The sequence below is a fragment of the Triturus cristatus genome, chromosome 10, assembly GCF_964204655.1.
Source record: "Triturus cristatus chromosome 10, aTriCri1.1, whole genome shotgun sequence".
NCBI classification, from domain to species: Eukaryota; Metazoa; Chordata; class Amphibia; order Caudata; family Salamandridae; genus Triturus; species Triturus cristatus.
Window position 1 is genome coordinate 103,693,774 of NC_140593.1, and position 21,746 is coordinate 103,715,519.

Consider the following 21,746-nt stretch of genomic DNA (forward strand, 5'->3'; position numbering starts at 1 on the left):
AAGGATAGGGGGCCTCTGGTTGGTGGCTGCTGGCAAGCAGGCCACACGGCTGTGGGAGCAAAGCTCCTAGGGTTTATGTCAGGGCAAATAGGGAACCAAATTAGCACCAAGGGTGCACCCTCAGCAGCACTAGGGTGGCCGGGTTCAGGGTGCTGTTTTGAGGTCGGGTGCCCTGTTTTCAATGGACAACCTCCGGTTTGCAAAAGCACTGCAGGCAGGGAGACGAAGGACTTCTGGGTGCGACCACCACTTCGAGAGGTAAGTTGGGAAGTTAAGGGTTGGTTAGGCACCATTGGTTTGGGCACACAAGGCTGTGGGGCATCAGGTGCAGGGGTGCCTTTTGGGGTCGGATCTTCTTACCAGCTCTGGGTCGCGGTCAGAGGGACCTTCTGGATTTATGTGCTGGCTTGAGGCAGGTCAGGGGTCACCGGATCTCAGGTCAGGATTGCCGGGGGGACCTCCTCGTTGCGTTTTTCCGTTCTAGCTCGGGCCGGGTTCGACGGGTGGAGAGCGGGCTGGATTCGATGTATCCGGCCGGAACCAGAAGCTGCAGTTTTAACAAATCCGGTGTTCACGGGAGAAGCAGTCTTGGAATTGAAGGCAGGCAGGTCCTCCGGGGTTTGAGGTTGTTGGCTGCAGGACACACCACGATTTTGTAGGAGCAGGTTTGAGGGGAGACAGGCCGGTAGGGCTGGGGCCAAGTCAGTGGGCGTCGTCCCTTTTGTTAGCTGGCTGCATGGCTGTTCGGTCATTCTTTTCTTGTTGTCCGACTGGATCTGAGGAAGCAAAGTTCAGGGGGCCCCCCAAATACTAAATTTAGGGGTGTTACAGGTAGGTAAAGGGCAGGGACCAATGGGTCCCTTCACTGGGGTGGGTACACCCCCTATTCTGCCACTCTCCAGTGGGAGGGGGGCAGGAGCCTGTCCCTGGTTAGCTGGGTCCCCCCATCCTCAAGATGGGGGGGGGGGGCACTCAAGGTTGTGCTTCACCTCGCCTCCCCCACCTGAGGGGCAGAGGTGGGCACACCTCTCTTCCTTACTTGTTTTTCCCGCCGGTTCTCCCGCCCAAAGTGGGGGGTACAACCAGTGGGGACCAGTTGCTGAAAGCAGCAAGTGGTCTGGAGAGGCTCACAAAGGCGGCATGCCTTTGAAGCTTCCCATTCGTGAACCCTGCCCATCCTGGGGGAGGAGACTTGGCACCTCGTCCCGGGATGTGCATTGTTTCTATCCCCCCCCCCCCGAGAGCAGCAGGCTCTTGACCCAAGGGTCCAGAAACATGTCTGTTGATGGCAGCCTACGCAGCCACTCAGTCGGGACACTACAGGTGGGTTAGTTTTCAGGGGGCATCTCTGAGATGCCATCTGTGTGCATTTTTCATTAAATCCCACACTGGCGTGACCAAGGTCCTGACGCTCCCGGAGCCTCGGAGGGGTCTCCTCAATATCTGGGAACAGACAGACCACAAGAAAGTGACACAGCTCTGGGTGACGCTGGGGCTCATGCTGGCAAAACGCAATATAGCCCAGCGATGGGGATCGGGGCAGTCGCCTACCCGCGCTCAATGGATCCAGGACATGGACTCTAATGGTGGTTGAAAAAACTGTATATGTGCATAGAGGTTGCCCCAAAAAGTGGTCCCAGGTGTGGGGTGGGTGGAATATTTATAGAGGAAATCTATGTGAACCCCCACAAGATGCCTCAGACTCTGAACTCAGTGACCAAGAATAGCCAACCTATCGTTTGCCATAGTGTGGGATGGATACGAATGTATGATGCATATGGAGCGTCTTTAAATATTGACTGTGCTCGTACTGAATTGTTGCACTACCTCTGGGCTGATTTCCTGCTAAACCTGATACCAAGATGTGTTGCTTTTTGTTTGCAAAAACTCAAAAATATTTCAACAAAAAAAATCCCACACTGGCATCAGTGTGGGTTTAATGTGCTGAGAAGTTTGATAGCAAACTTCCCAGTTTTCAGTGTAGCCATTATGGTGCTGTGGAGTTCGTAATGACAAACTCCCAGCACCATATACTCTTAATGGCAACACTGCACTTACAATGCCCAAGAATGGACTTGGGCACTGTAGGGGCACAGGGCTCATGCCCTTGTGCCCTCACCACTGGCATAGTGCTCCCAGCTGGAGGGGTGGCTGATTCTAGGCCAGGGCTGTGGTTTGTTAGGCATGGAACACAGGGCTGTGTACCATGTCGACTCTTTGCTCTGCACCAAGACAAGCAGCCTGCAAAGGCAGGGTGTGTGTGAAAAGGTGCAGGGCCCCTAAGGGTGGCACAATAAGGGCTGCAGCCCTTAGGGGCCTTCCCTGGTCACAGTGCCCATGGTACCTATATTACCATTTACCAGGGGCCCATCTATGGCCAGGGATGCCAACTGGGTTTGTTTTGGGGAAAGAACACAGGCCCTGGGAACCCGATTGTCAGGGACCCAGGGCACACCAAGAAAAAGTGCATCAGTAGCCAGGCAAAAAGTGTGGTGGGGGGGGAGGGGGTGTTACTGCAACAGAAACCCACTTTCCTACATTCAGTAAAGCCATCATGGTGCCGGGGAACTAGAGTTGTCAAACTTCCAGCCCATGTACTCTCTATGGCTTCACTATCACTTACAACATTAAGAAATAGACTTAAATATTGTGGAGCCATATATACTCATGCATATATGCCCTAACTCGAGATATAGTGCACCCTGCCTTAGTGCTTGCAAGGCCTGCTGGAGGGGTGACTTAACTATACCTTAGGTGGTGCTACTTGGCAAGGCACAAAGTCAGTGCGCCATGTCGACTTTGTGGTTTTTCTCTGCACCAAGACCATGCAGGCTGCAATGGCAGTTTGTATGGACTTGGTGAGGGGACCCACTTCAGCCTCAATGCCCTAGTTACAGTGGTTAAGTTGCCAGTTGTGGGGCAGTTTATAGAGAAGGAGCTCTGGCACAGGGGGCTTGGTTTGCCTGGACCCTGTGCACTCAATAAAAACCGCATCATTTTCCAGGCAAAAAGTGGGGGACTGTATCAAAAGAGGCATGTTCTCACACTTTGCGACTGCAAAAAAGCCGTTCTCCATCTCCTAGTGAGCAACTGTGCATTGGCTCGAAGGTCATGCACATCAAAAACGTGAGTAACATTTTAAGATTCCAGTGAAGCATAATAAAAGGTGCTGGAGGGAACATGTGAGCCCCAGTAAAAAAAAAAAAAAAAAAAAAAAAAAAAAAAAAATTATATATATATATATATATATATATATATATATATATATATATATATATATATATATATATATATATATATATATATATATATATATATATATATATATATATATATATATATATAACAATCTTGAATGAAGGTTGATCAGACAGACTTCGAGAGGTCGAAAGTGCCCTTTTAAACTGCTCTCCGCAGACCTCGCTGGGCCACAGATAAAACCAAAATCTAAACAACCAGTTTACCTAGAACGGATCAACTTGGCATTCTCCACAGCAGCCCAGGATCTTCGTCAAACAACCAGAATAATGAGATTTAGTAGATGGGCACCTGGTTGAAAGAATACCATCCATTATTTCTGTAGTGAGATCAAACCAAATAGGTGGACCTCAATTTTAACACATGGAGGTATAAGTTGTGGAGGATCGAATAGAGGGCCCTGTCCTGCAGAAGACAGATACCCAGGCTATCGAAGGACCAAATGCTTGCTTATTGGCCCTGCTTGGAGCCAACATGAATGATTTGAGTCAAGTGAGTAACATTCTTCAAAACACAGGGCAGAAGTAGTAGGAGGAAGAAGGTGTACAGGACACTGGAGTTAAGGACTAAACTGGCTTCCCTTTGATGGACGTCAATGTCAACTGGATGGCGAGCAGCTTCAACAGGTTGATCTGGTGTCTCCGCTTCACTGGGCACCAAAGTCCCTGATCCACCACCTCTCTTGATAACCAACCCAGAGATTATGCATCTGTCATTACTGCAAACACTGGTTTGGGACAGAGTGAACATAGTGACAAATCAGGTGGGTGTTTGACCTACACTACTGGAGGTCCCAAAATTCCTCCTCTGAAATACAGATGTTATATGACAGGCAGACTCCGATTGAGCCCACAGCTGGAGGGATGGGTGTTTCCACTGCAGGACCCACATGACAATTGGGACCAGCAGGATGCATGAAGTCAAGAAGAGTCATAACCAGACACCAGAACTCAGGAGTGAGCCTGAAAAGTCTGAATCATAACCTGAATGCCCCCAAATTCTTAAGTGTGGGAAAAGATTTGCATGCAATTGTGTTCGGAATGGAGCCCAAGAAAGGAAAATGCTACTTACCCAGTATGCATCTGTTCTTAGCATGTAGAGCGGTTGATTCACATGCTTTGCACAAGTCTGCCATCTAGTGTTGGGTCCGGATGTTTGCACTTTGTTTTTCTTCTAATAAGTCTTTACCAGTCATGAGGTAGGTGACTCCTCCTTTCAGTGAGTGCACATGGGCATCAACTCCATTGTTAGATTGTAGGGCGAGAATGGAGTTTGTAAGAGTAGAATAGCGATGTCTATGTGTATGTATCCAAGTAAGATATTACTGCAACAGGTATAGGAGGCGGGTGGGTGCATGTGAATCTACAGCTCTACATGCCAAGAACAGATGCATACTAGGTAAGTAGCATTCTCCGTTCGAGGCATGTGAGCTCTAGATCACATGCTTTGCATAGACTATACAGCAGTAATCTCCCAAAGCGGTGGTTAACCTGTAGCTGTTGCAGTGGTTTGAAATAGTGTACGAAGAACTGCCTGGCCTACATTAGCTTGTGGTCTTGCTAACACACCTACACAAAAGTGTTGTGAATGTGTGAGGTATACACCATGTTGCAACTTTGCAGAGGTCAGCTATGGAATGTTTCTTAAGAAAACCATAGAAGCCCCTTGTTTGCAAGTGGAATGTGCTCTAGGGGTAATTGTTAAAGTCTTTTTTGCTTTTGCATAGCAGGTTTGAATACATTTGACTATCCACCGTGCAATACCCGCTTTAGAAATGGGATTATCTTTGGGAGGTGGAGCAAAAGCCACAAAATGTTTAGTTTTAGGAAAAGGTTTTGTTCTTTCCATGTAATTGATGTTAAGCAAGCATTACTCTAAGGTATGCAGAGCACGTTCTGCCACAGAATCTGGTTGAGGAAAGAACACAGGCAACTCAACAGATTGGTTGATGTGGAAGGCAGAAACTACTTTGGGTAGAAATGTGGAGTTAGTACAAAGAACCGCTTTGTTTTGTTGTACTTGTAAAAAAGGCTCTCCTATAGTTAGTGCCTGAAGCTCACCCACTCTCCTCAGTGATGTGATCGCAATGAGGAAAGCAACTTTCCAAGTGAGAAATTGCAGTTCACATTTATGCAATGGCTCAAAGGGTGGACCCATTAATCTGGTGAGAACAATGTTCAGATTCCACACTGGGGCAGGTGGAAGTCTGAGGGAATAACTCTTTTGAGCCCTTCCTTAAAAGCTTTAAAATAAAAGCAGGCACTCTGAAGAGAGACAGATGCTGCCTACTCTGAAGCAAAATGTAAGCGTATACATGTGTACGGTAAATGGGAGTGTTGTAAATGCAGCAAGTAACAAATGATGTTCTGAACTGAAACACCAAGCGGGTTGATGTGGTTGTTATTACAATAAACCAATCGCTTCCATTTTGCTGCATAACAAGCTCTTGCAGTAGGGCGTCTAGCTTCCTTGAAAATGTTCATACAGTCTGGAGGAAGATTAAGGTAGCCAAACTAGGACTACAGGTGCCAGATCGCTAGGTTGAGATGTCTGGGATCTGGAGGTCTTCTTTCCACAGCTCTGTGTGAGGAGACTGGATGTGAGATTTAGTTTTTGATGGGGAACTACTGAGAGTTCCAACAGGGTTTTGAACCACGGTTGACATGTGTGATCTTGGAGGAATGTTTGGGGGGGGAGTGTCGGTAAGCTCCAGGCAATAACCAGATTGGATAATTTGTAGAACCCATCTGTGTGAGGTTATTGTATTCCAGACAGGTAGAAATTGGGAAAGACGTCCAACAGGAGTGGAATGATTGGGGGTAGAGGAAGGAAGTCACTGTTTGCTGGCTGCAGGTGAAGTACATGTTGAGTTTCTCTACCTCTACCCTTGCCGTTATTAACTCTAAATCCTCCACTAAAGTAACCTCTTGAAGAGAGTGACTGATTATTGCTTTTGTAAGAGGAGGAGGGGTTTTCTGAGGATATGTTTTTTGAGCCCCCTCTGTAAAAGGAGTGGCGAAAGGTGTTCCTTATGGAAGGGTTGATTTATAATAGAGGCTTGGTCTTCAGGTTTAAACCCAGACATTCTGAGCCAAGCGTGTCTTCGCAAAAGAACGCTAGTATTGACTGCGCGAGTTGTGGTATCAGCTGCGTCTAAAGAGCATCTAATGGATGTGTTGGAAATCAACTTTCCTTCTTGTATTAAGTCGTTGGCATAATTATGTTCGTTTGGTAAAAATTGGATTAATTTCTCCAGCTCTTCATAATGAGTCCTGTCACAGCGTGCTAAAAGAGCTTGGGCGTTGGCAATGCTCCAATGATTGGCTGCCTGCGCAGCTACTCTCTTGCCAGAGGCACATATAAGTTTAGATCCCTTATCAGAAGGAGGGGCATCTCCTGTGGTTTGTGAGTTTGCTCTTTTGCGAGCGTTAAAGACTACTAGGGAGTTTAAGGGAACTTGACTCTTGAAGTAAATTGGGTCAGTAGGTGCCGCCTTATACTTAGTCTACTCTGGGTGTGGCAATCCTTGCATGCACAGGGCCTTTAAAAATCTCGTCTGTATGTTTCGTCACGGGCATGCGCAGTGAGCAGCAGGCAACACCACGGAACGGTGCACCCAGGACAAGCCAAACGCCAGCCAAAGGCAGAGGCCAGGAAGGGCTAGGACACACCCCAAGGGAGGGGCGGTCCAGAAAAAAAAAAAAAAAAAAAAAAACGAAAAGCAAGAGAGAGGATGAACCAAGCCGTCCACCACAACACAGAAGCCAAGGAAAGCCACTCTCCCTCCCTCCCTCCCTCCCTCCCCCCCCCCCCCACCAAACAGAGGACCAGGCCGAAACACGGGGCAGAAGTGCAGAACCGCCACAACACTATGCCGCAGACAGCAGGCCAGACTGGGCTAGCGACGTAGCGAACCAGGAGGAGGACGGACCCGGGCGCAACGTAAGCTGCTGCAAAACAATCGGCAAGAAGATCGCACCAGCGACATATGGTGACGCCACGGAGAGCAAGGAGCCCAAAGGGCGACCACACCACCCTAGCGCATGTCAGAGCTATGTAAGCTACCATAACCCCACATAGGGTATGTTACGTCCCAAGAAAAATGGGAACACCTCTTAGGAAAAAAATTCCACCGCAGAGGACAAACAAAGACCAGCGGAGAAAACCGCAGACGGCTTGCCAATCAGCCAATACAGAATACACAGAAGGTCTAAATCTCAGGGCCTACACGGGCTTATCAACAGCCAAAAAAGGGCCAGACCAGCAGCCAACAGCACCAAAGTACCTGAAGGCACATCAACCACACAACCGGGACTAGGAGGAGGACAAAGCCCCGCAAGAAACCTCTAAATGGCAGAATCCGCAGGAGAGTGGAACAAAAGAGCGCCATCGAAGGAAAGGTCAACCAGCCGCTCCCCAACGTTCTCAGGGAAAACGTGATCCCTCAGCCAAGCATGGCAACGGAAGGCCACTGAAGACATGGTGCGACCAAGCACCTCCGAAACGTACAGAGCAGAGCTAAGAATAAACGCTGCCAGCTCCCGGCCCTCCAACACATGGGGCCGCAGATCAGAGCAGGCATCCTCCTGATAAGAGGAAGACAGAAGGGACTCCCATAAGCAAGTAGTGGCTCTGGCCAATACACAAAGCGTGTTAATTGCCCGCAAGGCAGCACTGGAGGAGGCAAAGATGTTGCGCCCCAGGAATCTAACCACCGGGCCTCCCGTGACGGGGGGGGGGGGGGACAACACCGATGGCAAGGAGGGCAAGGCGGTCTGCAAAAGAGGGCCCCTGGTAGAAGGGTGGAAGGAAAGGCAGACAGGATCATGCGGAGCAGGACTGTGGCAATGCAGAAGCAGCTGGGGCACCGGGTCCCCCGTGGCAGGATGCCCCCAGGCCCCCAAGAGAGAATTATGGAGCGAAGCCTCGAAGGGAAGAAGCAGCTCCCGTCAACCAGAGCCCTGATGGAAACCTGATGCAAATGATCCGTGGGGAAATGGGCAGCCGGATCGCCCATGCGCAAGATTCCCGCAGCCATGGAGACAGCCCGGGCGAAGGCAGCACTCTCCTCCGTAGGGCAACGTGGTGGGGAAAGCAATTCCTCCGTGGGCGACGGCTGTAAGCTAAGCCGGCAGTCTCCCAGCCCAACCGGAGGAAGGAAAGGCCAAGTTTGGAATGGGGGAAGGTTGATAGACTAGTGGGGATCCTGAGGCGCCTCCGGGGAAGACTGCGGGCGCGGGCACAGCGCAGAGCCGTCCTTGGAAGACGCTGGGGAAAAAGCCACGACGTGGCGTTCCATCTCCGGAGAAGATGAAACAAACTGTTGCCGAACCTCTGGAGAAGAGGGGGCGTCCGAAGACGAATCAACGACCCGACTCCGGCACGGTGCCGTAGAGTCCGCCACCGGTGTCAGTTCAACGCCGACCGGCGCCGAAGGAGACGCTGAAACGACCTCTGCCACAACTCGCACCGCGGGAGAACGGGGAAGGGTCAGAGTCGGGGCAGCCAAGAAAAGTCGCCGAAAAGGCGTCGACTCGACCTCAGACAAGGCAGCCGTCTAACGTGGAGAGACGAGGGGGGCCTGGGGACACGCCCTGGCCCCTAGCCGGCCCCTGCGGCGGCGCCAGGGCCAGCAGCCGCTGGCGCCTGAGCAGCGTCTGCTCGGCCAAGGCCACCGCCTGCCCAGAGGACCGAGGGGGACTAGAGGATGAGCCTCGACAACCTCACGCGACACCACAGGGACCCCGTGGGGGTTTGCGGCAAGGCAGAGGTGCCGTGGTCCAAAGGAGGGAACCCCAGAGGGCCGCACCCCGACCGCACCACATCTCCAGAACCTGGAGCCGAACCTGTCGGCGCCTGAGCAACAGCAGTCCCCGCACATGGCAAGGGATCTGCAGACGTCCCAGGAAGAAGAGGAGATTAAGAAAGAGCCATAGAGGCCTGCAAGGCTGCCGCATAGGTATCCATCTTGGCTCTGGTCTCCCTTGCGCCGGGGAACCGCGGGTAGGTTGGCGACGCACGGGGCTGCACAACCCACAGAGAACATGCGCCCCCCACAGGCCGGGGACCGGTCCTCGGGGACAAAACTGCGACACTTACCAACAGGTGAGCGACACCCTTGCAGCCTTGGAGAGGGACGATGTCGGAGACCAAAGCGGCGGTTCTTGAAGCCTTCCACGGGGGACAGATGCGGCGACTACGCCAACCTGGACATGCAGACCGAGAGGCGTTTCATCTGGCGCTCCCACCAGGACTTCGGCTTCATCTGCTGACAAGCCTCGCAGTCCGTGGAGTCATGGTGCTCTCCCAAACACCACATACAGATGGTGTGAGGGTCCGTCGCCAACATCTGGCGCGCGCATGACAAGCTCGTCTTGAAGCCCGAAGGCATTCGCACACTGTTCAAGAAAATGCAAAGCGTAAAAAGAACGCCTGAAAACAGGCCAGGAACACGATCCGGATCCGCATTGCACGCGGAAAAGAAGAAAAACTGACCAGCGCGCCTGGGTGGGGCTTATGTGACCTCGCTGACGTCACGCCCACGGAGGAAGTCAGGGCGGAGTCACGTGGTCCCGTCGCGTGGAGGTGCTGGGCAAGAAAGATTTCGGGCCCAGTCTCACACCTGGGGATAATTCTACGTTAAGGAATCTGCGGCTAGTAGTCTATCAGATGGCAGACATTGTGTGGGTCAGAGCATTTTGCAGTCATGGTACATTTATAAACCAGTGGTCTTTGGCAATATACTTTTTCTTTAGCACACGGTCTTGAAAATAAGATGTTTTGAGATGTATACAGACAAAAAGATGATTAGATCTCTGGATCCGTGATGAAGGGATCAAAGAGAAATAAACTGATGGCAGTGTGTAGTGGTGGTGCTTTTGTAAGACTGTCGTCCCTTCCTGGGGAGGCAGCTAATGTCGGACCCTCTTGCGGCCTGGGCGAAGAGGGTTTGAGTCATTCCAAATCCAGTCTGACACCTGGAGGTAATTTAAAAGGAGATGATTTTGCAGGTAGATGTATTTATCAGAATTTCTAGTGCAGAGCTTATTTCCATCTAAAGGAATACAAACTTTATTTTTAAAGTAAAAAAATAAATGATTGGTCTATAAGGTGGGGGCACTTGGGAAGACGCAAAGCCTAATGAGTGAGTCACTTATAAAAAAGAGAATTGGCACTCAAGCCGAGCTTCTCAAGGCTCCCTGGAGAAGAAACATGGCACCCAATCTACAGCCATGATAACAAAACCAATAGTATCATCAAGTACCCCAAACTGCCTCATCAACAGAGCCCATACAGCCAAAACAAACTGAAGCCCTGCCAGTCATTAGGTAACTGAACACCAAAGCCCCCCACTTTAACAAGTTGTATCTTCCCGTGCTGGCCTAAATAATAGAATCCTCAATACTGAGAGGTCCGCACACTTCAAGAACCACCAGCTACAGACTACCTGGAAAAAACACAGGCCAAGAACGTTATAACCAGAAATCTTTAATAGAATGTTGCAGAAGTTGTTAAATAACTGTTAGTGTACGCTTCAGAGACTGCAACCTGCTAAAAAAAAAAAAAGGTCCCTGCAACATAGAAACAAAGCTTTCTAACATTAATCACATACTTAACATTACTCCTAAGCCAGGAAACTGCTTTATCACACCTTCTTTTAACAAGTTAGCTTTGAAGCCATGCATTCCATTAAATACACTTAATGTCCCAAAATTACTATCCTCCAAATGTTCAAGTGTCCCATTTTAGAGTATCAGAGGCAGACCTATGCCCTCCCAATCAACCTCGACACCAGAGATACAGGGCCTTGACTTTTTTATAATTCCTTTGTATGATATTATGATTGTTTATCTGTGGTTGATGTACAAAAAGCTAGGTAGATAAAGTATGTAAAATTAACAACCTCAAGGTTGATAACTAATATTTAAAAAGGCACACCGAGCAACATGTCAAGACTGACTAGGCAAGTAGACATGTATTAAACCAATGCAAAATCGTAGAAGTAAATGCTGCTACAATTAAATTAGATCTGAACCTGCCAACAGCACCATAAACGTGCACTGTACAAAGACTCCTATTAAAGATAAACATTGCAAAAGAGAAATACGATCTTGATGGTCACAAGTGGAAAATGCTGGCACACAGATGCCCCCGACTAAGACGTTATGCTTTAGAATACCCTACTTCCACATTGGAGAAGAGAACCATCTACTCAATTTTCCAAAGAATTGAAGATCATCTCTATATTTTCTATTCAGTAAAGGCTAAACAATGGTTCAGTCCATGGACCTGCAGTTTCAAATGCCCACATTGACCTCAGATTAACTACTCCTCTTAATCTGCTGTCCGGTTGCTCCTGTCTAGTCCATTATACATCTGAGATCTGTCTTTATGCTCACTACTCAGTGAGAATCTTAAGATCTTCAATAATCTACCACCATTCCCTCCCAAACCATTCAAAATCATCCCATCGTACCAAGGCATTGTATGGAACAAGGACATGGACAAACAGGATTATACACAGTTTCTTCAGAATTTTGGCCACAACCTTGTCTTGAGCAAGATTTAACAGAATATAGTAGATTACAAAAATCATCACTCAAGAAAGGACGGTCTTCTTTGCCATTTTACCGCACATCTCCTACTGAACTGTCGGTCATAATCACTCCACACTGACTGCTGCAACTACACAAGCTGTTCAAACAACCGCTTTAAAAAAGGTTCTAAATGACTTTGCACCACTTAAGTGGATAGCAAATGCTAACAAGCATTCATTTGCATGAAATAGGTTACCAATATGCAAACTTAACTGATCTATGCTACGATATGTATACTATGAACATATCTGGAATTGCTTCACCAAAGTCTAATTTAAAAAAAGAAAATTAGTTTTGGGGGAGTGGCAAAATTACTAAACTCACCTGGGAAGGAACACATTTTGGAGGCTCAATACGTATTGTCGGGTCCCATTCTCCTGGGGGAAGGACAGTTACTTGGTCTAAAAACTCATCAATTCCAGATAACAAATCAATTCGGTCTTTAGCTTTATAAGCAACATCATGGAAAACCTTTGAGAAAAAAAGAAAAGCAAATTATCTGTGTCAAGTCACTTGAAAGTACTAGAAAATTGAAGCAGTGTGTGCCAAAGTTCCTAGAGGACACAAGTACAGAATAGGCCAGTTACATCAACTCTCAAATAGTACTGCTTTACACTGAAATATTCAAATTTTGCACATCGGTGCCAAGAATTAAAAACCTTCGAAAAGGTTTTTAAAACACAACAAGTCCATAATCACAGTAAGATTGCCCGCATGCTGGAGTAAATAACACCTCCATTATATATTTTCAACCCTCTAAAAGCTCCTTTAAATCTTAAGATCAAGGGGAAGATGGAGTCTTGTGAATCTTAAACTGTGGATCTACTCATGTGATCTTTTGCAAGAGAGATGGCTAGAGGTCTTCTATGGGCCTCAGAGTAGAGCCAATCAAGAGTACGAAAACAGGAAGCTGGAGTTAAAGATAATCACAGGAGCAAAGAGCTTCTGCATGGAGGGTGACCCTGACCCAGATGAGGCACAGCAGTAGAAACCACCATAGGGATTACAAGGGCATGCCTAATGGGGAAGGGAGAAGGGAAGCTTGGCTTTTATTCAGCTATTTAGTAAGAGTACTATTGTGAAATCTTCCTCTGGTTCCCATCGACCGGTCCCAGAGATTAGGCCCTATCGAAATCATTACACCACTTCAGATTTTTAATATGGCAAACTCCAATCCACAGCCTCCTCAGGAATTTAAGGCTCCAAATTACGACTACTGTACATTTGGAAATAGCATTCCTTTTTAACCACAGTTTTGATGTTATGAAGCACTGTGACTAACAGGCCTGCCCCTCACTAAACTTAGACAAGTACTTTCCAATAACTATACAAGATAACAGATTTGCGATTGAAAAAATATAAAATCCACCCATCGCATTCTGTTTGCACGATTAACATTTATTGGTAGTTTTAGGCTAAGTACTTTGCCAAAAAAAAGACTCATTCATATGATGCAAATGCAGAATCTTCATTAAACAGTTAAAGCACTCAATCGGTGGCGGCATATAACCAAGATGGAAAATACTTGATGCATGAAGTATTATCTAGGGTATTTTAATGGTTTCAGGACTAGAGAAACGGCCCCTTTCTCAGTGAGTCATATTTAAAAAGTACATGGACATGAAAAATTACTAATCGTGCATTACCTCATCTGTCATAAGGGTAGCGATCGATCTGCCAATTTCATGGTACTGTGGTACTTTTCCATGTGGACCCAGGAGCAGAAATAAGAACCTGTGAAGAAACAATAGAATTGTCTTCGATTACCAGTCAACTCAAAGCCTTGGAAGAGTTTTTAATAGTCAACCACAACTCAAATACACATAAAGGGTAATACACATTTAGCCAGCTCTTACATTTCATCCAGTTCACAAAGTCAAGGGACCAGGGGTTTGAGATGTTAAACCAGATATTATATATTTATTTTCCAAATATTTTTCCTGCATTTTCATGGGTCAGGATACAACTTTAAACAAGTAACAGATAATACAATATACCCAAGTTGTGTCCCCAGAATTACAACGTATACAACAGGAGATCCCTTTATCCTGCCCTGCAAGAATTTTCTATTCAGATATGGAAAAACATTCCCATTGCTTTGCATCTAGTTGGACACAGGATTGAAGATACTCCATCATTTAACAGTTCTGATAGTGTTCCTCATTTGCCCACAGAGTTCCGCTACAAGCTCTCCGCCTTTTAGACCATAGTGTTACCATTATGTTATTGGTGGAGCTTCTTTCTGCTTCAAATTAAAAGAAAGAGCAAATTTTGCTTCAGCAAGGAAATTGGGGAACTATATACTAATTTTATCTGCTAGGTATTTATATCCTGCAGGTCTGAGGCCCAACAATTATGAAGGGTCATCAGGTAGAGGATATCAAAGAATGCAGCACAGCGTTTTTCCAACTTCATCCTAGCACCCCCACCAAATATAAAGCACAGCACCCTGCTCGCCACACCATATCCAACCGCCTCCCTTGGTTTCGAGTAAATGCGGCTCAAACATGCAGGGGTAGAACCAGCCATGTACTACTTTAGTGAATTTCATTTTGTTTACTACTTTAGCTTTTATGTATATCATGCTGCAAAGTCTCCCATTGTTTTAATGGGATTTCTTATTAGATGCCTGGCCCCAGGTTGATATAGAAGCCAATTTTAAGTTATCAATAGAGATTAATATAAAACAGGAGATCAATGGGACTTGAAGGCAGGCGGAGGTTGGGGTCCAATTTGATTCGTTCTCATTTTTGAGCTGTAGGACCCATCGACTGATGTCGGCATATCTAAGTCGCTTTCTAATCCAAACTAAATTCTTCTTTACACTGGGGAAAAGATTGGATCATTCAGTTAACACATGCCTGATATCATTCAACATTGAAGGAGAAAGTGCTGGATTAAAATTAATTTGGGAATACAGTGAGTGATAGAAAGGTTGTCAGATTGTGTTTCACTATACAGTCCCATACATTTCAGTGATATATTACAGGGGTGTTTAGCCATTTGATGATCTATGTTCCTATTTCAGCCATATAATATCCTCCCCAGTGTCCTGCCTGTAATTACATGTTCCATATGCACCCAAGAAACGTCTGATACATGTCCGGACAAGTGCTTAATCAAGTGCTTTGTAGTGCTTTCTGAAGCTGGGAAATGCCACACCTCCCGGGAATTTAGTCTGTTGCCATAATCGTACAGCTAATCTTGGTCTGGCTTTATTCCAGACAAATTTGGTTAGTCTTCTCTATAATTGCACTAAAAAAAAAAAAGTTACAAAAATTAAACCATTCACAGCGATAGTAAGTGCTTGGAAGAGATGAAGAATGGGCAAGAATATATATTTATTTTTACCACATTCCTTGTTCCCATCCAGCAGTCTCCATGTTATCAGGCATTTTTTGATTAATTTACCACCAGAGGGAAATTAGTTCTGGAAAGGCCTTGTAAAGTGGGAGTTATTTTAATTCCCAAATATTTACTGTGTCCCTTCGTCCATCTAAAAAGGGAACAGACACAAGACTCACCCTCCTTTCACTGCTTCAAATTAACCTAGTTGACAAATCACTATAAGTAGGAAATATTCCAGAGAGTGGAGTGTCCGAAGGACTTCTGAGTTATCAGACCCGAATCTTATCCCTTCAATGTTTTGGGAGTGTCAGATTGTGCCTGCAAAAGGTTCTATGCTCGGTCCAAATAAGAGGGGACAAAGGACAGCCTTGTCTTCTGCCTCTTTACAAGCGTGACACTCTAGACAGGTCACCATGGACAGACATTTGTGCCTTGGTAAATATACAGTTTGCAGAAATAGCTAGGGCCCACCCCTATCTGTATGATCACATTAGCTTGAATGGACCTATCTACCCAGGTGATAGTTATTCTCCTAAAGACAAGAACTGCTGGTATCTTATTTTTTTAATCCAGCTCTTCAACCAGGTGGATTGCCCTATGGATAAAATCATGGGATTGTCTTTCTGTCTTTGAACAGAAGCAAAGAACATTGGCAGGATCTGATCTAGTTCCCAGAATTTTTAGAGTACAACTTAGGGTCTCAATTCAGTCGGGCGATAGATGTGTATGAGGTACAATATTTTGTGTCTGTGCCAGGTTTAAGGATAACCATAATGATCGCCTTTTTCATAGAGGCAAAAACTTCAGCCATCTCCACAAGACTGAATGGAGTGGTTAATCTCGGGGTCAAATTACTGCTGTATATTTTATAAAATTGGCCAAAGAACCCATCTGGCCCTGGAACCTTGGTATGGTTAAGCATGGCTATCGCTTTCTTAAACTCTTCTCCAATTAGTGTTTCTACATTTTCTCTGGGTAAGTGCAATTTTAGGTAGATGTTCATTTTTAATTGATGGTGGAGTAACTTTTATTTTTTTTTAAAAAGAGACATAAGTTATTGAATTCTGCCAAATTACTCTCCTTTCTCAAAAGTACACTGTGTGTGTGGATTGGATCACTTTAATAAATTCCCTATTACTTAGTCTGTAATAACATAGCCAAGAAGTGGCTCCCTTGCTTTAAGTATAGGAGTGCTAGCTCTGCTCCATTACTGTAGGCAACACATAGTTTACTCCGAAGTGCCACCAGTTTACGCCTACCCTGTAAAGAGGGAAGGAACCTGTACTCTGCTTTCTGCGCCCCAAAATCTTACTCAATTTTTTTCCCAATGATCTAATTTTTTCAAGATGGGCTGCAAATACAATACATCTCCCTCTCATTACTGCCTTAAGGCATCCAATAAAGTAGGATTTGACACTGCTCCAGTATGCTTTTCTACAAAAGCAATTGTTTCCCAAAGATTTTCCTAGCTATTTTCAAAAACGTCTGTCTCTCAGAAGTGATGGGTGCATTCTCCGCAACAAGGGTCTCTTATCCCTCTGTACATAAAGTTCTATATGAATAAGTTATCGGAAAATGAGATTGTACCCATTTAGGCCGATGCCTTCTTGGGGACTAGTGCTCTGCTTAGAAAGTTATCAAATATATGTGCTTTGGTTCAAGTGAGTGAAATGTGTATTCTGCATTCATCAAATGAGATTCCCTTCAAATATCTATCTCACATCCCAAACTCTTTGAAAGCTTTCATTGCATTTGGAGCTAGAACACAGGGCATGATTAGGGTGCACTATCTAGCTTGGGAGGGGTGATTTCCACATGTGCAAAACATGCTAAATCTCCAACGATGTCAGTAGAAAGGAATCTCATGCTGTTGGGTAGATAAATTGTGGCTAGTGTTCTTGGTTTAGGACATAGCACATCAAGTATCTTCCCGCTTTATCAATTTTTTGTCTTCATATAAACAGCAAATCACCTTTCATAAAAACAGCCATTCCATTATGCGTAGACCCGGCTGATGCTTAGTATGCATTGAGGTACATCTTATTCCTCATCCTATATTGACTGCTTCTCTTTTAAATAAGTTTCTTACAGACATCAATATATGGTTGTGAGGCCTTCCTAGAAAGTCATTTATTTACGCTTCTGGGCAGTGAGGATTTCTTCTACAAGATTTGATTTTTTTTATTGCACTGTGGGGCATCAGACTCATTCTATGTAAGCTATTCTTTGTCACTTTATGGTGTGTATATCCAACATAGACACTTTACAAAGGTGATCTTATCAGTGTCCCCAGGTCCTTTTTCTGACATCTAAACCATAGGTGCTCTAGTTTGGATATATTCTACAGGTCTTCCGCTCGTAGGAGTGCCAATTCGAACGTTTTTCCAGTTGCTGCATTTGTTTCCCCGTTTCCATGTGTTTCAGTTCTATAGCATCCATTTTGGACTTCATAACTACCCGTGAAACAACAGCATCAACATCCTTTCATAGTTCTCCAATGTCCACCTCCCACCCCCGTTCCCCCTTGCCAGCCGGAAGGTCTTGCAAATATTTGTCGATGTCACTTGAGTTCTTCACGAAGGTCCTGTTCAAATATTTTCAGAGAATCCAAAAGTTCTGCCTTTGTGAGGGATATATTCGATGTTAGCATGGAAGGTCCCCCACCTTGATTGTACGTTGTATGCTACTCTCGGGTAAGACTTGCTGTGGCATACTAATTTAAAAGTAAGGCTTTCTGTGCCTGTTTTTTTGGTTTCAGCGGCATGCACTGTTTTCTTGTAGTTCCATAACAACTTCACTCCCAATCTTAAAAACTTGAACCGGTCCCTTTCTGACCACTTGTTCTTGCAGGCAGTTTTCTCTGGACTGAGGGAGTGGACACAGTTGTCCCCAAGAGTACCCTGTGATATTCTCACCTGCACGTCTGAGCACTCAGTCTTCGCATCAGGCCCCTACAGGCTATTCATCAGGGAGATGGAAGTTCACTATATATGCAATAAATGAGGCCCAACCACTCCTTTGTTCCTTCACCTCACTTATTTCAAATCCACAAAGATAAATTTCATTTCCTTCTTCCTCTTCGGTCTCAATTGCCATCTACTTTTTTACCCCCATGACCATCATATTAGAACCCCAGCGTCATCACCATTAAGCTGTGCCAAAAACCCATATCTTGCAGAATTGGGTAAGGAGAGGATAGCTCATTATTAGGCTTCCCCCCCTTTTGTGCCACTATCTACTTTATCTTTCGAAAGCTCTGGGCAGATTGTGAAAGGTAGAGGTCTTCATTACTTTGTTCAAGGGGACTGGCTCTATGAGTCAACCACCTGACTTGCTTCCCCTTATATTTCCCCAGAACCAAGAGTCAGCTCTACCCACTGTTCGGGGTACTCAAGAGTCGGGAGCAACCCCAAAGGCACATGTGCAAACTGCTTCTTCTCAGGCATAGGCTGTGGGTGCCATATTGGCCAACTCGCAACGTCATTGGTCAGAGGTGCTGGAAGAGCACCATCTGGTCACGAAGAGTTCAAGTTCGCTGTTGCAGTACTGGGCCACTGGGGGCTAAAAAAATCTTCTCTGAACCGGTTTGTGAAGACTCGGGAGCAGCAGCGGGGAGATGCTCTGCTGAAACGCATTCCATTGCGCCACTGCCATGGCCAAGCCCTGAATTGGTTTTATTTTTAACACCTAGGCTGCATCTCCTCTAGTATTGGTTATTCTTTTACACCATTTCATCCTAAATAGTCTAGTGGGTCTTGAGTCAAAGCTGTACCCTTCCATTTTTATGGCATGGCAGATTCAGTAATCAGTAACTAAAGCCATTTCAGAAAGTCTTGTTCCCAATGTGTGTCGGTCTTAACACCCACAAGAGCTAGGTGTGCTGCATTTCAACACCCACACGAGCTAGGTGTACTGCATTTCCAATAAGGGCTGTTACTCCATGGTATCCAATATTTTCAATCTGTCCTTGCTGCAGATTGATAGGACAAAAGACACAAGTGATGGACGGAATGCAAAACAAACTGAAACATTCACCCCAAGTCAAGATATCTAGGTTAAATCCATCATTCCTCTGCTCACCATGCCACCCCAGTTTAGACACCGTCATATGCAAATCAGTCCTGCCCAAGTGACTCATGGGAACTGTCAAGTCTGAACTGCAAAGCCAGGACATACCTGGATGAGAAACAAGCATTTTAGGACCGGTTTCGGGGTTTGATAAGAGTCCGATCAGAACACACCTATACCAAAGAATTCCTACTGATCACCAAAGCAATAATACCCTTCCTCAACACCTCCGTAGATTCAGCCTTATTACCAGACACCTAGAAACATGCTACCATCCTACCCCTGCTCAAACTATCCGCAGAACCAGCCATGCTTTCGAACTACAGACCCATCTCTCTCCTACCATACCTGGCAAAGGTCTTAGAGAAACTAATCAACTGACCTCACCAACCACCAGCTCCTAGACTACAAAAGGTGGCTGGCCAAACTCAGACCACACTCCCAGCACGCAGGCTAGGAGCCTCTGCATAATCAACAGCAATCTGTATATGACCACACATTTCAGTGCCATCACTGCATCCTGCTTCCAATCCCTGCAAATGGCTCCCAAGCAACACTACAAAAACTGCCACTCACACACTAGTCACCAGCAAGTTGGACTACAGGTATACCCTCCATGCCAGGACCACCACGCAACTTAATAGAAGACTACAAACCATCAAACACTCTACAGCTATACTTATCTTGAACCTCTAACACAGAACTCTAATCACACCACACCTCAGGGAGCTTCACTGGCTCCCGATAATCAAATTGTCTCACTGCTAACTCCTCACACACACATTCAAGGAACTATACAACTTAGGCCCCTACCTACCGAACAGCGGCATTTCCTTCCACCAACCACCCAGACAACATCGCAGGACTCCGGTGGATACCATACATAAACAGAACTAGGTCAGGAGGACAGTGTTCTCTCACATTTCTCCTAAAGCATAGAACAGCCTCACACTCCACATCAGAGCCTCCTACTCTCTTGTGAGTTTCCCCAAGAAGCTGAAGACCTGGCTTTTCAACTAACCAGACTACCATAGGCAGGGCTAGGCAACAAACTTGCTCAGCGCAAGAACACTCTTGTGGGCGATCGTGTGCTTTACAAATACACAACCTCTTACTATTCGCTCTGGTTAAAGAGGTTTACATAATTCTAATTCTTTCATACAAATTTGCCTACAGTTGTGACAAAGCCTGCCCAAGTCTCCAAAATCCAGGTTCAGCACTACACTGAGGTGCAATGGTGGTTCACGATGGACGCTAGTTAACTGTAGCTTTAGCTGATCACAAATCTGCTCCTCTGAGGCACCCATAACCTAACCTAGCAGACACGCACTGGATTACCATGGGTAGGGAGGTTTGAACTGCCCACCAGATCAGCGATTCAGAGTAGCAGGCCCACAATACAACCAAGTTTGCCAGGCTCACACAGAGGGGATGATGCATCATTTCTGAAGCACATGTTGCTTTCACCCCCCACGACAATTCTGGAAGCCAGGCCCCGCACGTATTTTGCTCAGCAATCACCACGCCGCTGCATCCATTCCACCAGTGACTATCAAACGATGTTGCATGAGTGTTCTGCAGTGCTCCTCTTCAGCAAGTTCACACAAATTAATAGCATGTGCAGCACAGCTGTGATCAGACATCTTCCCAGGCAGTCATTTTAGCTCCTTACAATTTTAGGAGTACTGTGGAAGGTTAAGACGATCTTATATCAGCATGTTGGACAAAATAGGAAAATTTGGGGGTTGCAAAACATCGGTATAAAGAGATCGTGGTGCCTACAGGAGTTAATGAGAAAAAATAAACATCCTTTTGTAGAAGAGCATAGGCAGATTTAGCAGAAGTCCTTTAGAAAACAATACAGCATGATGTTAGAAGAGGATTGCACTAGAGACCAATGCTTCAATACCATAATATGTAGCTGCAAATACTGGGGGAGCGGGCATGAAAGACTTGCTACAGTTACTTCTGCTCAAATACTGGAGACTTCGTTGCATGGAGAATAGAAAGCTTGGATGCCCTATTTATGCAACTTGCACATAAAGCCTCTGGACCCCATCTAATCAAATGCTTTTGAAGTAATCATAAGCACTGTATCCTTTAAAGAGTACAGCCTCTCCTTCCCACCTACTTGTTGGTCAGCGGACAAAAAACACCCTTCTTTAGGGAAGATAATATAGCCATTTCAAGTAAGTGCATCAAGCTTTCCTTTTGGTTTCTCTTGGTATTCTCTCAGGAAGGCTACTCTCAAACAAGATGATGCCCGAGGCATCAGAATTAAGAAATATTTTACAGAACATAAAGTAGGCATTGGTGACAACAAGAACCAAAAAAAAAAAAAAAAAGAGCCACCGATTATGGATTCCGTTCATTTAAAATAAGTTTTGGATAAAATGAATCAGACTATGCTTTTGAAGTGGTTACCACTGTAGGTCTAAATGTACAGGCTTTGGACAAGGATGCATTAAAAAAAAA

The 21,746-nt window shown here is 45.8% G+C and overlaps 1 protein-coding gene across 7 annotated transcripts in view; it reads right to left on the reverse strand.

The window, feature by feature from the left end:
- SLC4A7 (solute carrier family 4 member 7) overlaps positions 1 to 21,746 on the reverse strand; it is a 470,313-nt gene that overhangs the window by 206,690 nt on the left and 241,877 nt on the right. For all 7 annotated transcript variants that reach the window (XM_085630550.1, XM_085630551.1, XM_085630545.1 and 4 more), the window contains 2 exons: positions 13,502 to 13,589; positions 12,180 to 12,326 (listed from right to left, as the gene is read on the reverse strand). In XM_085630550.1, coding sequence (XP_085486676.1) covers positions 12,180 to 12,326; positions 13,502 to 13,589 — 235 coding nt within the window. The remainder of the gene's footprint in view (positions 1 to 12,179; positions 12,327 to 13,501; positions 13,590 to 21,746) is intronic.